General features: G+C 36.4%; 3 protein-coding genes across 3 annotated transcripts; 1 reads left to right on the plus strand and 2 right to left on the minus strand.

Annotated features, from left to right (window-relative positions):
* The first annotated feature begins 11,253 nt into the window (after positions 1 to 11,253).
* Positions 11,254 to 12,655, plus strand: LOC121368561 (putative nuclease HARBI1). Its single transcript, XM_041493299.1, has 2 exons — positions 11,254 to 11,781; positions 12,107 to 12,655. Exons 1-2 carry the CDS (start codon positions 11,254 to 11,256, stop codon positions 12,653 to 12,655), a joined length of 1,077 nt encoding a protein of 358 aa, XP_041349233.1.
* An 88-nt stretch (positions 12,656 to 12,743) lies between these two features.
* On the minus strand, positions 12,744 to 14,071 carry LOC121389419. The gene is made up of 2 exons (XM_041521049.1): positions 13,711 to 14,071; positions 12,744 to 13,475 (listed from the first exon to the last, which is right to left on the minus strand). Exons 1-2 carry the CDS (start codon positions 14,069 to 14,071, stop codon positions 12,997 to 12,999), a joined length of 840 nt encoding a protein of 279 aa, XP_041376983.1. The 3' UTR covers positions 12,744 to 12,996.
* Positions 14,072 to 15,189: 1,118 nt separating this feature from the next.
* Positions 15,190 to 15,873, minus strand: LOC121389428 (BTB and MATH domain-containing protein 38-like). Its single transcript, XM_041521059.1, has one exon. It carries the CDS (start codon positions 15,859 to 15,861, stop codon positions 15,190 to 15,192), a length of 672 nt encoding a protein of 223 aa, XP_041376993.1. The 5' UTR covers positions 15,862 to 15,873.
* Between the last annotated feature and the right edge of the window lie 1,571 nt (positions 15,874 to 17,444).

Raw genomic sequence — 17,444 nt, forward strand, 5'->3', positions numbered from 1 at the left:
CTCTCTCTCTCATGTTTTTTTACTGTATTAAATTTTATAACATCATACATACATACATAGTGTGGGTTGCCCCCCCCCCCCCCCCCCATATGGGTTTCCTTCCTGGCAACGCCAGTGTCCCGAAGGACTGCAAGCGTGGATCCAAGATCACGTTGTTGGAGGTCCACACACCCTATTCCGAAATTCGAAGTTCCCTGAAAAATCAAGTGTTTAGCAGATCAATACAAAGCATTTATTGGTTTTGGCGGGGAACATGTTTGCAATGGTCAACTTGATATTTCTGCAGAAGATTTAACCAGAATTGAAACGGAGTTCTATAGCAAATGAATTGATAACTTCATTTTAACATATACTTTGTAATTCCATCTGTCTGTACACCTGTCCATCAATCCATCTACTAATCCATCCATCAATCCATGATTTTAAACCCTGGTTGAGCGTTTGTTTATCCTCACCTCCATCAAAGCGCCAAGACAGTATCGAGCGCTTTACCACTGTTTCAGTAAATAAATGAATAAGCAAATGGACAGACTAATGTACGGAGTTATGAAGTCTATGCAGAAACGAAGATCCCAGTTACTTGCTTTCAGTCTCTATTCCCACTGGGTTATTTCTCGTTCAAGCCAGTGCGCCACAACTGGTATATTAAAGGCAGTGGCATGTGCTATCATGTCTGTGGGATGGTGCATATAAAAGATCTCATGCTACTACTGGAAAAATGTAGCGGGTTTTCTCTCTAAATATATGTCAAAATGACCATATAAAAATTATTTGACATCCAATAGCCGATGATTAATAGATCAATGTGCTCTAGTGGTATCGTTAAACAAGAAAACAAACTTTAAACAGCCTCTGTTCGGCTGTCTTGAAAGTTCTTCAGTATATTCCACCCACGCGTATAGTAAAAACTCCCAGCATGTCATTACATGAAGTGATCTGTTCGATTTTAATCAATATTTTAATTGTACGGACAATTGATTAAAACCAGAACATGCTATCAACGGTCCAACATCGCCAAGGATAATGTTCGCGGAGGCGGAAAGCAAGGGGGTGCATGTATATAATATACTACACCACTTTCGCTAAGAATAATCATTTGGAAAAAATATATATTACTAGTATTACTCATTTGGTTAAAAATACCTTGGTCCCTTATGAAATAATTTTCATTGTCACTGGCTAAAGCTCTTGATAGCTGAAGTTAACATTATTTCACTCGGGAAATAAACATGATACAAGATAGGGCTCGTTTAATATCTTATAGTTATGTCAAGTAAAGCTATTACATTTATTGTGTTCGATGGATGTTGTATCTAATTATAGTAAAATGGAACATTCAAACAGTCTCATTGATCAGATGTTGCACACATTTAAGATGTGCACAAATTGTTTATCGTGGCATATATCTAGTATATCTTTAGCGAAAGTTTATTAATAATTTTTAAAAAACATTTCTTTTACCACCATAGATTTGGAAGCGCTAAAACGTGTGTTTACATATCACAACTTGTAAGATACCTTAGGTCTCACTATACAGATGTCATCTGGCGTTGAAACCCATATTAAATTGCCCAACTTCAAATGAAGATTGCTAACAGAACGGGTTCTCGTTGGCACTAACAACATACACCATTGCAAACATACATTATATAAGCATTTATATTCACTCCAAAATTGAGAACATTTCCGTCTCAGTTTTTTGCTATATAACCGCATCTGGCTGTAGTACCAGTCCGAACAGGTGGTTCATTAACCGATTCACTCTGGCTGTCTCTTGCGCTATAGACCCATGCCCTAAAAGGTCAATGCACAATATTACAAAATAACATAGGTAAAATACAGCCAGAAGGCTTACCATTAAACATGCATATTGTTTTAATTCTTCACCATTTCCTAGAAGTGAATATGTGAACCATAACGTGTCACAATTAGGAACTATAGCGGACCTTGATGAATGAACTCTCACCCGGAAGTCAACTGTGTAGTGAGACCTTAGGGAATTCTCATTGTATGCAGCTTCCAAACAACTATTATTTTGCCACATAAGATGTTCTGTCGGTCTTATGATGTCCAGTTTTGATGTTTTATTGTAGATATTTGGAGACTCTATCTACTAAGTGGAATGCATCGCTGACCAAAATGATGGCTGATGATGTTCCATATTTTGAACTTGTACATACTTTTTCATATCTTTGGTGAAACTCTTGCACATTTTTGTTTTGTTTTAGATAAGGTGACGAACTTGAATGCTTTAGTAGCAGTACTTATGACGGATGCCACCGGTGGAAGGAAGGAAATGTTTTATTTAACGACGCACTCAACACATTTTATTTACGGTTATATGGCGTCGGGTAATGCCACCGGTGGAGTAGAATATTTTCAGCTTGCGCGTACATTAACAGTGATTCATGAGTGCATATTATCACAGCTGTATTTATTTCAATGAACTCTGTCATGTGCTAGTTTTGATTTTGTAAACTTATTTGGGAGTAGCAGTCTTCTTTGAGCGGTGCGGGATGTAGTCCAGTGGGAATAGCTGTCCTATAGACGATACACTAGATAGAGACACATGGAGTGAACCACTATTTTGCCAAATACGCATTCGACTCTGTACTGTGCAGAGATACGGTTTTGATGATGGATTTTGTCGTTCAGATTCATACGTAATGATCTATAGCGTATGTACACTGCTCTATCATACATGTTTATAACACCACCTTTCGGAAACATTCGGATGTTTACGCTTCCGTAATTAGCAATAGTATTTATGTTTACGAAAGGTGTATCTAGTTCTAACTTGACTCTCGTCATTCCCAATCTGAGGTATGATCACGTCTGAGGTTCCCCAGTGCTTGTACTACATGTTCCGTGGCGGAGATGAGTAATACTCGATGATTTACGCACGACTTTCGGTACATATATCTCTTTCCGAAAACAACCAAGTCACGACGGTGCGTTCAACAGCGTGGGTGGAGTGTACACAAAACAAATAAGTCAACAAGAAAGTCATTTACCAAGGCCGAGATAGAGAATCAGATAAGAGATTTACAGTTTGTCTGTAGTTTGTTGGTGACTGCAGTGAAGTAAATCAACCTGTTACATATTTCTGTGCTGTGACAACAATAGTAAATCTTACGGCAAAATATCTGTTTAGTAGTGGAGTAGAATCGTGCAAGAAATAAAAGCTATTATGTCATGTCATGGCACAGGGTTTTACGTGCACATTCTGAACAAGCTATTGTAGCGCACGCCAAAAGCTATTACTAATAGTGATGATTATAGCCGATGATGGGGATGGTGATGATGATAGTGATGATGATGATGATGACTATTTATTTGCAATAGCTTGGTTCGCTGGATGTCCAATGAAAACTGCCCTTTATACAACTGGTTTAATGTGCTCACATCAAGTGAGAAATGCGTGTTAGTGTACTTTAAAATATTATAGGTGCCCCTTATAAAGTTGCACACCTTCCCTAGAAAAATCATACACCCGTCCCTGAGTGAGCAACAAACAATTTGGTAACAAAACTAGCTTTAATTCAATTAATGAAGTTAAAAACAATCACTTGCCAGGATAGTCCGAACGGATGGTGAAAGAAATTGTAGTTCTTTCTACGTCCAAACATTGTTATATTACCCTATATATAGCTGGTATTCAAAACTTGTAGCAGCATGTCTCAACCGTTTCTAAACCGAAATAGTGCAACAAATGGACACACAAACCAAAAATACTCACTAAATCCTGACTAAAATACTTGTGTCATTAACAAAATATATTTCCAACGACAACCTTCAAAACTTTCCCCGCCATTTTAAATTTGTTAAATAGAGGGAAGCAACTCGCCCTGCACATTAAGAAAAGTATCGACTTAGTAATACCAAATCAAATTATTGCTATATTATTACTGTTAATGAAGCGACCAAAAACAACTATTACGAACTTTAAAATAATATTAAAAAAACGTAATTTGCTTGTATATAAATAACCCCAACACACACACACACACACACACACACACACACACACACACACACACACACACACACACACACACACACAAAACCCAAAACAACAAATAAGCTATAGTTTTAAAATCAATTAATGAAGCTGCGACAAGCAAACAAATTTCAAAGAATTTACTAAAATCACAAGTTACATCTATACTAGTCACATCAGGTTAAGGGTCAGTATCAAATTTTATTTTACTTTTTCAAAAATTAAATTTAAAAAATCAATGGCAGTGACAGGTAATAAAAAGTAGGTTATAGATGTGGTTAATGTACAGCAGATTGCATTTATATACCAGGGGCCCAATTCACTAAACTCTCGCAACTTTGCGATCTCGCAGTGCAATGCTAAAAGACTTACAAAGAGGATGCTTTGTTGTATAGCAGAGCCTAAGAGACCTTTGTGAATTAGGCCCCAGCCTTTTACTCAGTTTGTTTGGTTACGGTAGAAAGCGTGTAGCAAATGCAGTAAACAAATTAAAAATTGTTTGTCTTTTTAAATATTCGCTTTTTGCTTGTTTGTTTGTTTGTTTGGTTGTTGGGTTGTTGTTGTTTTTTGTTGGGTTTTTTTGTTTGTTACGAAGCGGGACACCTGCCTAAAAAAGAAACGAAAATAAACGGAGCACGTAAAACTCCTTTTTTATGTTAACACTTATGTTATGTTAAGTTTGTGTGGATAACCATGTCACCAAACGTATACAGAGCATTCTGGACTGTGGCTCTGGACACATGCAAGTTAGCCGTTCCGTCTTCAAACGTCATCCTGCGCATGAGCATTTCGGCACTGTTGGCAGAGCGAATGAGCTATCCCGCTCCACCATTTGGACCTTAAAGTTACAGTGTCTGGTTACCATATAATAATATCATGCACAAATATGAAATAAAAGTTCAACTGCACTTTAAAAAAAAAATTGTGTGTTCGCTATGAACGGAGAAAGTCAAAAGTATACGCTCGATTCGTCGCCTGTGCGGCCATTGCTCGGCAAACCACAAACGACAGCCTGTTGTCAATTTCAGTTAACAGGTGCGTTTGCGGATTTGAAATTGTAGGGTTCGTCTCAATAAATGAAATGAGAATGCTTGCGCTGTACAAAGAACGTTCGGTTGAGGATACGTACTATTCTTTCGTTAAAACCGGTTTTGATCTTGACAACGTACTATCGATAATCGTACCTTCCTATTTAAGAATTAATATTTTATAAAGTGTTAGTAGAACTTTCAAAGTTTAGTTTGTATAACACATTGATCATGTATATATTTTTAATAAAATATACTAAAGTAGAAAATGACCGTTTTCACTTTTTAATTTTACGTGTGGTAAAATCGACAAATTCAATTAAATATTATTTCGTTTGGAAAGGGTAAAGTTAGTTTGTTTTGTTTAACGACATCAGTGTTAGAGCATATTGATTTAATAATTATCTGCTTTTGGATGTCAAACGTTTGGTAATTTTGACATATAATCTAAGAGAGGAAACGGGCGCATGTGCAGGGGGAGGGTATTGGGGGTCGAAACCCTTCCCTGACCAAGATAAAAAAAAATTGAAATATATTTTCTGGGGGAACATGGCCCCATATAAACTTCGCTCAACGCAGTCTATAACCCCCAACCCCGCTGAAATCCCTGCACACGCGCCTTGGAAACCCGCTACATTTAAAAAAAAAATAATCTTTTTTTTCTTCTTTTTTTTAGCAAGGGATCATTTATATGTACCATCCCACAGACAGGATATCACATACCATGACCTTTTATATACCAGTCATGGCACTCTGCCTGGAACAATCCCGCCGATGGGGATAGATCCTAGACCGACCGCGCATTAAAAAAAAACACCACATTTTTAGGTCTAAGTAATGAATAGAAATAGCATATAGTCTTCATAAATGTTACGTATATCGAACATACCGCCCTCTTCCTCTACCCCTAGAGCGTTACGTAATTATTAATACCCCCTTACATGTAACGCGTATGCTAACCGCTGGTCACTGTCAAAATTTCAAGGCAAATCCCCCACCGACCCCTGGAAAGGTATTATACCATACCTCTATAGATATAAATATATTTTGGAGGTATGAGACGACCCTTCAATCAAGAGTTAAATTCGTTCAAAATCACGTGAGAAGCTCAGCGCTTGCGCAAATCGCGTAAATGCCCAGTTCTACTGGTGTCCCGCTAATTGAAGAAAAACAAGCTGGCCATTGGGTTTGCAGTTGACCTAGATAATGTAGATAAGCAAGCATTGCGAAACTAGCGATGTGGTGGGCCTTTTATGTACCAAACAGAAATGGATCATCTATTCTAAATGCTTAAATAATAAAAAATATTCCAGACACTGCAGCTTTAACTTCTCATCACTAGTATATATCTATATTTGCTATCCAGAAACTTAGAAGAAGAATTTAAAAGTAATTTCTTAACAAATACATAGAAATAAATCTATGATTGATTACGCTAAAACATACACAAAAATATGCTATTTATTTTTCATACGATAATAATTGAATTTACAATACAAACTGTAAGAGAAGGAATATTTGTTACGCACCTCGCCACACTTCAAATTTCGACAATTTAGGCATGCTTATCTTGACACTTGGTTTAGCGTGAGAGAGGAAACCAGCTGCCACATAGCATAGGTTACTCTTACGGAAAAAGTTAAAGTTTGTTTTGTTTAATGACACCAATTGAGCGCATTGATTTATTAATCAGTGGATGTCAGGGCATGGGAGTAGAGGAGAGAGAGGAGAGAAAACTAGCACAGAAAATAAATAGTCATAGCAATAGTGTGGAATGCAGAACCATGGTAGGTAGAGCTGCCATGTTAGGTTAGCTGGGAATATTGTTTTAGAGGAAAAGGCATGTCATTGTCTACCACAATATATATATATATAAGGGACTGGATGCGCTAGTAATGTAAGAAATATCGATTATAATCAAAAATTGATTCAACCGATGTGATGATCGATTATAAAATTTCATAATCGATTGCGTGGGAAAATGTTAACTATAATTGTTCCTCCAGATTATAGAATTAAGGTAAATATGTAGGGGTTTGTTTTATATATATATACTTAAAGAACAAAATAGACTAAATAGTTATTAATTGTAAAATTAGCAATTTGTTGAGTCTTTTCCGGAGAACACGTCAGTAACTGTTCGGTCCTTGTAATTAAAATCCTTATATTCATATACTTTTAACTGATTCACAATGTGTAATCGAAAGGTGGTCGGTTAGTACCTGAGTGGGTCATAGAATGGATCGCTTGCGCTAGATCCATCAGGATTGTTTTCGTCGTGCCACGACTGGTACATCAAAGGCCTTGGTATGTGCTGTCTGTCACAGTGTGTATGGGGAAGTGCATCTAAAATATTCCTTTTTGGCATTAAGTAGGGTAGTGACAGCGGATTTCGTCTCTGGACCAATAAGTAACCATAGATACTGTAAGTCATAGAATATTAGCGATCTTAAAATTTAGCGGAACACGTTGCGGTGTTGATATACTTTGTTTTCTTTTAACAAAAAAAAATCGAAATATTTTATACGTCAGTCCTTGGCTTTTGAAAAACAAAGGCGAGTAAAAAATCGCACACCTCAAAACTCTTAGGCGAGTGAAAAATCGCACTCATCAAAATGCTACGGCGAGTGAAAACCAAGCATTGTTAATTTATGAAGTAATTGGTATATGTAAATGCAGAGATATATGTTGCAAAAATTAACCAAAAATGTTTTCTTCTAATTTTATGTTATTTGGTCCATTAGTGTAGTCTAACTTCTATTCCCTTTCAGGAATGGAGTTATAATTTATTAAACAGTTTCAGGAGTAGTACTATAGAAATATAATTATGACATGTATACACTGATGCAGACAATTTGATTTTTTAATCACAAAGCAGGGCCGTAGCTAGGATTTTTTGTTTGGGGGGCAACTGAGTAGTTAAAAGTCTAAAACTCCTTAAACGGTTCAGAAGAGAATTTTCTTTAAGTTTTTATAATGCTTTCCTGCTAGCTACGGCCCTACAATATGTACTATTCAGATAATTTGATGCACACAGTTATATATATACCTTTTCAGTGTTAGATGGTTTGATGAATGTGTAGCTAAACATATATAGGAATCAACTGGTCTTGAATTTCATTATTATGCACAACGAACATGATTAGGATAGTTGGGATGGGAAAAAAACACTGGTTCCGAGGAGGTGGTTCATGAACTATGACCCAAACAGCTCAGGTGTGCACTACCAACTCGTATTATTAAAATATTGTTTTAAATAACTCGTGAAATGTAGGCCTAAAATTACTTCAAATTATAGTGTTGGTTGGGACACTGACATTCACGTGGCATTTTTAATTCAACAATTACGCAACCAGTCTCCCTCCCTCAACATTTTGTAACACGTCATTTGACCTACCGCTACACGTTACGAACGGCTCTGACAGCGTTACGCCAATGTTGTTGATAAAAAAATATACAAACTCTGTCAAAATCTGTAATTACGAAGGATTTTATTTCAAACGTCGGATGCCATTACAAAGATAATAAAAAAACACATACTTTTAGACACCATCATCAATGCATAACAAGTTGTCAAGTAGACCAGCGTGTGTGCGTGCAGAATTCCAAGAGTGAAAATAATCAAAACCCGATAACCATGATTGGTCAATATGCAACAGAGTACTGCGCATCAAATTATGTTCTAGTTGCATGGTCTGTGACTTTCTAACAAACGAAACAAAAATTAAATAGTCGGCAATGATCATTGATTACTGTTACTATAGTGTGTACATATATGCATATATAAATAGCATGCACATTCATAAACCTCTGGCTGAAATACAAATATTTAAATGAAGTTTTATTTGATTTTTTTTAAAAGATAAAAAAGAAAAATAATAGACGTAAAAAAAATACCTAGGCTTACTCCTACATACCTATTATCATGTCTTTTCCTTCGTTTTATTATTCCGTCTAAATTTTTTAAAAAGCAAGTATAAAATTACACGATTGCTATTTTCGGGACCTGACGTAAGCATTGTAGGCTAACATTTACTGATTATATTTTTTGAGTGGCCCATCAAAGAGCAAAATAGCATTAACATATTCTATTTATTTCAACAAGAAACACCGAGAAAGCTTCCAATTGCAACAAAAATAGAATGTTGGACGCAATTATGGCATGTTCACACAAGTAAATGCACAAAATAATAGTGCAAAGGAGTATTTGTTTAGCGACACCTCAGTACATTTTAAAGCAATTTCATATTGAACATGTGGTTATTTAGACATTTGATCAAACTCCTAATGTCATAATGTTACGGTGTTGACAAAATGTAAAAAAAACACAAATTTTCATCTCATTATTGTTGATTAGCTATGTTGATGTTTTCTGAATGAATGAATAATATTCATTTAATACATCAATATATTAATTATGTCCGTTACGGTGTTAACAGAGAATAAACATACGCAGTGACCAATCCCTTTTTTTTTTTGCCTGGTGATTTGAAGAAAACTGAAATTGACGGCACTTTTCGTTAATATCATTTGAAAAGATTATGGTTTTCTCTACTTAAAAGGAATCATGTAACATGTCTTGGTTTATCATTCCATATCATAGGCTGTGTTTGCTTACCGGCGTTAGGGTGTTGACGTGTTATTTCCAAAATAAGTAACAGAGAAGGATAATCTTGTAAAATAAATCATAAATGTAAATTCAGTCTGAGAATACATGTTTTCCATCTTCAAGTTTTTATTAAAATACTGAATGAAATCAGTTTTGGGTTATTTTGATTTAGGTTCAGTTTCTAACGTCATGGCAATTTTAGGTTTTTCACCCTATTAAATAAAACATTTGTTCATAAATTCTGGTGCCTTTGTGCTATAAAAAAAAATTCTGCTTTAATTAATATTTAGTTATCCAAGTGATGTTTATCTCAGTGTTCTTACTTTTATCAATTTTAGGGGTGGGTAACGCAATATGACACATTTCGGAAGAATGACTCATACATACAGCTTACAGACAATTACATTTTGTAGAAAATTGCAGTATTATGCATGCTAACTATTGTTATCATCAATAGCAGGTAACCATTTTTCTGTGTTCAGTTAATCACCAACAAAACAATCAGACAAATGTTTTTCAGACTGTTACGGCCCATTTTGTCGCCGGGCCCATTTTGTCGCCGGCGGGTCGTAACAACGGTCTCTTTAACAGTAGCGTCGTTGACTATTTAGAAAATATTCTATTCTATTTATTACCCATTTTCAATATTTATCATTTTATGGAAGATTTGTTAACGATACTGTTTTTTGCAATATGACCGCATCTGGCTATAGTACCGGTCCGAACAGGTGGTTCATTAACCGATTCACTCTGGCTGTCTTTTACGCTATATACCCATGTCCCAAAAGGTCGATGCACAATATTACAAAATAACATGGGCAAAATACAGTCAGAAAGCTTACCATTAAACATACATATTGTTTTAATTCTTCAACATTTCCTAGAAGTGAATATGTGAACCATAACATGTGTCACAATTAGGAACTATAGTGGACCGTCATCAATGAACTCTCACCCGGAAGTGATCTGTGTAGTGAGACCTTAGTTCTTAGTACTGCGACTGTTCCATGCAAACGTATCTTGCGGAAGACTTTTTTCTTTCCCCACTTCTCTCTGGCCTTATGGGTAATAATAGCGTTTTGTATGACGTCTCTAAATTCGCTAATATTAACATTTCCTGATTTACAGCATTAAACATCCGTAGTTTAACATGTGTTGTGGAGCTCGTTAGACACATGTACTATCTTTCCTTTTCCTCACTATAAAATAGTTTCTTATTTCTTCAGTCTCGCCAGTACAAGTTGTAAGCTGTAAGCTGTAACTTCTTGTTTTGGATATTAAATTGATGATAGGTAGCTTAGACATTAGCTTGCTGATAAAAGTACAGTCCTGATAATAAATGAAATTCTTAAAATGCTATTAGACCTATTTATTGACGGGAATGACTGTTTGCCGGTTAATTCAAGCCCCTGAACAATTCTACCAGCCTGGGGCCGTATGCATGACGACCGTATAACTATTTTAACCGCGTTTAATTTCTAACCAGCGTATAAAAACTGAAATTTCCTATGCATGAAGCACGGTTAGGACTAACCGGAGGTCTTAAACGCGAATAAAGTTACACACAATTTTTTGTGCGTTTAAGTATCTGAACCGCGTATAAGTCAGAAAACAACATGGCTGCTGTCATTCTTCAGCGTTATCGAGAACGCCGATTACTGAGGAGAAACAGAATATTTAGGGACCGAACTCATCCGTTTGATGTTTTTGACGATGATGTCATATTTGCCAAGTTTAGATTTAGAAGACAGGAAATTCTAGCAATCACAGATGACATCAGCGTCGATATTCTATTATCTAAACGGATGGGTTCATTGACCCCTCTTCTGCAAGTGCTAATTACACTTAGATACTTTGCCAGTGGGAGTTTCCAAGACGTTTGTGGGGAGCTTATAGGAGTTGACCAGTCAACCGTAAGCCGAACTGTGACAAGAGTCACCGACGTCTTGCTACGTCAGGTACCAAACCATGTTCGATTACCCAATGGAAAAAAACAAGATGCCATAAAAACTAAATTTTATGACATGAGTGGATTTCCAAATGTGGTTGGATGCATCGATGGGACTCAAGTTCAAATACAAGCTCCTACGCAGAATGAACATGAATTTGTTAACAGGAAAGGCTACCATTCCATCAATGTTCAGGTAAGAGGATTTATGTATTATAAATATATATTTCATGAATATGTATGCATGTATATAGGTATGTAGGTATGTGTGTAGGTCGGTAGGTATGTGCATGTGTATATAGGTAGGTATGTATGTATGTATGAATGTAGGTAGGTAGGTATGTAGGTAGGTATTTAAGGATTAGCTTTCGGTAAGGTGCATGGGTGGGTATATGTTGATAAGTATATGGTAATGTGCTGGCTGGATTATAAAGTGTTTATGTTGATTTATGATTGAAATATCTTTTGTATGCATTTGTAAATTATTTCAAATGCATAAACAGTTAATATTTGTTTTAAAGCTGATGTGTGACGCAGACCTCATATTCATCAACTGTATTGCGAAATGGCCTGGAAGTGTACATGATTCAAGAATACTACGAGAGTCATCTTTATTCGAAGATTTTGAGAACAAAAGGCAGCCTATGAGAGGAATCATCTTAGGAGACAGTTGCTATATGTTGCGTGACTGGTTGTCAACTCCGATTTCTAATCTCACTACACGTCAAGAGAGAAACTACAACTTCAGTCATAGTTCAACACGTACAGCTATCGAACGGGCCATAGGAGTTTTGAAGAGGAGATGGCACTGTCTTCGCAGACTTCGTTTGACTCCTGCCAAGGCATGTAAAGTTATTGCAGTATTTGTTATGCTAAGTAACCGTGCCAGAAGGCTCAACTTAGATGTCCCAGACACAGACAGTGACAGTGACGATGAACCTGACTATGAACAAGCTTCAGATGCCTACATGGAGGATGTCTTACCTGTAAACAACCCAATGATAGAACGTGCCAGGCTTGCTGCTGGAAAAACTGCCAGAGAGAGATTAATGAACAATTATTTTCACTGAAAGTCCATCGTGTTAAATAAACATTACATTATTAATTGAATATTACTTTGCTTCCTTGTGCTTAATAAAGTGACCACGAAACAACATAAATATTTGCTTTCTTTATTACGTATTACAATTACAAAATAAACGTAAACAATAACTTTGCCTAAGTAAAACGTAAAAACCATACTTGTTCATAGCATGTTGTTCATTAATAATGTAGGTGTAATAAGGAACTACAAAACTAGTTCATTCAGGGTATTCATATAAATATCCCTATTATTAAATGAATTTATTGCAGTTTTCATTACAAAATTTAATTATGTAACTCGTCTTCCTTTTCAATTTTTTCAATTTTTTTAAATTTCTAACAAAATCTTTTTGGTTTTGTTATTGAAATAATTGGTCATGGCCTTGTTTTTTTCTATCTCACTTTTGAGATATTCCTCAAAGAGATCATTCTCATGATCATCTAGCCCTTTCTCCACCAAGGACTTTATTTTTATTTTTCTATTTTGGGCCTTTGATTTCGTTATTAATATTTTGTCAAGTGATGGTGAAGCTGATTGTTTTGCTTCAAATGTTTTACTTTCATTTACAATAGCAACTGCTATATTATCATCGTCCTGACATAGTGTTGTGTCTACATTTAAAAGCGGTGTTAAAGTGAGAGATGAAGGTGTTGGACCAGAGATAGTTTGGACGGATGTCAAATCCTCAGGGTATTCCTTTGAGAAATGTGGCGTGGGTTCCGAGGAAACCACACACGTATTTTCAGTGTTATTCTTGCACTCGACTGCTTGTGTTTGTGGGTTTTCACAAGTGTCTGTTCCTTGCACTGAAAAGAAATAAATTATACCTAATATTTATTTATTTTTGTAATAATCATTATTACGTATTGATTGAATAAAATTCATTGCCATAAAATTTAAAAGAAATTATAAAATGAAATGGTGTTTTGTTAAAAATAAAATATTAATGTGTTTGATTTTACTTTTTAAATGTGTTAGAAAATAGTTGTTTTTGTTTTCTTGCACAATACAAGAAAATAATGTAAATTAAACTATGGTTACCTTCTATTCCAGTGTAGAGGTTTGAATTTTCTCCAATTATGGTCACGATGATGTCCTCGTATGGCACTGGTTTATCTGGTGGTCCACCTCCCGTTTTCGTCTGTCTTTTCTGCTTGTTTAGGACGGCCCCTTTCAACGATCTCCATTTTTCTTTCGCCTCTTGTGGTGTACATTCTGCCACGCCGCATGCACTGATTTTTGCAGTTATTCTTTTCCAAATATCCCCCTTTAACCTGTTTGTGACAGTTTGGTTGTTGGCCATAAACAATGTTTTATGATCAACACTTATTTCTTCTAATAGCACTCTTATTTCAGTGTCTGTAAAATTCGCTTTCCTATGTCTCTTGGCTTGATTTTCCATTATTGAACAGCATACAAGCACTGAATGGTACTACTAGTAAGGGACGACAGTTACATTTAAGCCCATCCCTCATCCCCTCATTGCACGTGCATGAATACCGCATGAGTGTTCCGAGAGTATTGAGACAATGAAAGAAAAAGCTATGTATCGTAAGGTATTGTTTGTACATTTGTATAAATAGAAAGCCCTACATTTTGTTACAATATAGGCCTAGTAATGAATTAATTTTAAACTTATGTAAGCTATTATTTAATTAAAAAAAACAATACACGTTTATACATCATTAATTTTATCCAAACATTTGTAAAAATGTGGGTTAGACTAAACTGTTTAATATGGAGTGAGCGGTATGAGTGGGTACAATGTAACTACTTAATGGTGGAAAAGGTACGTACTGACTATGGATAGCATGATTATAATATGTAAAATCATATAATACCTAACCTGTTTAGCTGTGTAGAGTACCCCCTTAAAATGGCCAAACCATCGTATCACCCCACCCCACCCCGTTCCGCCCCACCCCGAGTTACACATGGTTCTGAATAAATATTTGATATAATTTAGAAGGCCACCAATTATTTCACCTTTTTTTTTAATCGAGAGGCAACACATAAAACCCTTACAGATGACATCGACATAATAATCGAACTCCGACATTTCCAATTTTCCAATTTTATACGCGGTTAGCTATCGGCGACCATAGTCATGACTTGTGCATACTAAAATGCAGGTAAAGTTACACGCAAATAACTATACGCGTTTAGCGAGTTAAACGCGTTTATATTTATACGGTCGTCATGCATAAACCTGGTTGCTTAATCTCAAGAACCTTCGGAGATACGTATTTCATCGCGATATGTATTATTTTTAATAGAATATCTAATTGTTATGGTAATTTCGGAATGTTAGTCACCGACATCCAGCACTTTTTCTTTTTCTTTTAAACTAGGCATTGACGCCTGTAAGACCTAATCAGTTTTAAAGGCCTTTTCAAGCTGCGTGCTGTAAATACGATCGTCGTGAATGGCTTTTAAATTACCAATAAGTGGACGTTTGCATATCGACAAGGAACATTCGTTACAAATACCGATATTCCTGTTTGTAACATGGACCGTCAATTAACCACCAACAGACCCATCATATACACGTTTCTCGACACAGGACAAGTATTCACCTGCTGATGACAGTGTACATTTCAGCTGTGTCATATCTTTGTGCATGAGCATAGCTGGAGTTTCGATCAACGAAAGACGTCTCGAAAGAAGACTTACTTTGGTCGCGTCACTTATTTGTTTAAATTCTTCGATTTTTTCCAAATTACTGTATCGTCGGAATGCGGCAATGTCTAAACATGTCTCCAGTGGTTGTTTTAAACTAAAGTTATCTGCCAACATCATGTAATGAATAAGGTCAGTGTTATTCACCTTCGTTTTGTCACAGCACTGTACCAGCTGTCGTTCTAAAAATGACGCACAGTTTTCTTTGAGTTGTTCCACCTGATATTCGTCTGCAAGAGGCAACACGTCGTCGATATTCTGTTTTGTTATTTCCGCCAAGGTAGCTGGATGCACGCACAGTAAAAATTTCACGAATTTCTCGTAATCCTTTCCAGGAAGTGAAATTTCGCTCTTTGTTTTTTCCTCAAAGTCTCCGTGAAACATCCTGTCAAATACCGGGGACACGTATGATAAAACCGCCTTGTTGAGATGTAACTTTCGATTTTCCACAATCAGCGTAATGTCGCTCTTTGAGTCAGGTTCTTCAAAAAAAAATTGTTTGTGAGAAGACATGTCTGACCAACAATGGTCGCCTAAACCGAAACCGGTGAAGCATATGTTTGTTCCTAGTGTGTTTGATATCTCTTTTAAGGTTGCCGTCCACTAAATCACTATCCGTTCGTGGTAATGTTAGCATTGTCTTATTATGCAAATATAACCAGAGTATCAACCTGCACATTCAGTATAGAAATAAAGACAGTATAGTGCTTTTAATCTTCTTGCATGAAAATGGGCTTTCACGTCATAATTAAAACAATATCAGAGTTTATAATAGCTTATTATGTGAACTATTTGTTATCAGCGAACTAGAAAATGATCAATGTAATGGTATATAACATCAAACATAGGGCCATTGTTATATTAGAGAAGGAATCTTTGAAACTCTTTGTCAACCCGGTGGTTGGCAGAAATTCCATGTTTTCGTTATAGTTATCTCTGATTGAGAGAGCGATTATAACCGGCCAAATGTTTGTCTAGCTCTCGAACGGCAGAGTATTCGGGCTATATCAACACACAGTATATATATTTTTATTTTTATTATTATTATATTGTTTGTTTGTTTTTTAAATGGGATGTCATGTTGCATTTATACTAAATATATGTATGTATATAAACTTATTTGGCATATAATAGCATTTTCACTCAGAAACCACTTTGACCCAGAAGTCCTTGATTTAATTTTTATGCGAAGTAAAATTAAAAGTACATAATGCCCCTCCATAGGCACATGAGGTGGGATTTTACAGAGCGTGTAGATGGAATTTACGTTGACAATATTAGGGTGTCCCGATCTCCAAATAAGCACTAGATGTACAGTAACTATAAAATAAGAGTTAGAGAAGTCAGTCGCATACAGATCAGCAATCATTTAATCTCTTCACACGTTGGGCGGGATGTAGCCCAGTGGTAAAGCGCTCGCTCGATGCGCGGTCGGTGTGGGATCGATCCCCGTCGATGGGGCCCATTGGGTTATTTATCTTTCCAGCCAGTGCACCACGACTGGTATATCAAAGGCTGTGGTATGTGCTATCCTGTCTGTGGCATGGTGCATATAAACGATCCCTTGCTGCTAATCGAAAATAGTAAGTCATGAAGTGGCGACAGCGGGCTTCCTTTCTCAATATCTGTGTGGTCCTTAACCATATGTCCGACGCCATATAAGCGTAAATAAAATGTGTTAAAATAAAATGCGTCGTTAAATGAAACATTTCCTTCCTTCCTCCAATTCACATGTTCAAAAAGAAAACAGAGAATGCGACATTTCAGCCTCGATCAACACCCACCCACTCCATTTCATCTCATTTCATTTCAACTTATTTTCGTGCTTATATCCAATTATGGTTCAAGCACGCTGTTCTGGGCACACACCTCAGCAATCTGGGCTTACGGTTCAAGAACGCTGTTTTGGGCACATACCTCAACAATCTAGGCTATCTGTCCAGGACAGTGGGTTAGTTGTTAGTGGTTAGTGAGAGAGAAGAGGGTGTAGTTGTCTTACGGCTGCCCATTGAGTCGTTAAAACTCGCTCTGGGTAGGAGCCGGTACCTACCAACCTAATGTCCGATGACTTAACCACGACACCACCGAGGCCGGTT

Source organism: Gigantopelta aegis, chromosome 3 (genome assembly GCF_016097555.1).
Source record: "Gigantopelta aegis isolate Gae_Host chromosome 3, Gae_host_genome, whole genome shotgun sequence".
NCBI lineage: Eukaryota > Metazoa > Mollusca > Gastropoda > Neomphalida > Peltospiridae > Gigantopelta > Gigantopelta aegis.

Coding starts and splice junctions, on each gene's coding strand:
- LOC121368561 (XM_041493299.1), top strand. CDS start 11,254: ATGGCTGCTGTCATTCTTCAGCGTTATCGAGAACGCCGATTACTGAGG. Junction 11,782..12,106: donor ACCATTCCATCAATGTTCAG/GTAAGAGGATTT, acceptor TTTGTTTTAAAG/CTGATGTGTGACGCAGACCT.
- LOC121389419 (XM_041521049.1), bottom strand. CDS start 14,071: ATGGAAAATCAAGCCAAGAGACATAGGAAAGCGAATTTTACAGACACT. Junction 13,476..13,710: donor CCTCTACACTGGAATAGAAG/GTAACCATAGTT, acceptor ATTTCTTTTCAG/TGCAAGGAACAGACACTTGT.
- LOC121389428 (XM_041521059.1), bottom strand. CDS start 15,861: ATGTCTTCTCACAAACAATTTTTTTTTGAAGAACCTGACTCAAAGAGC.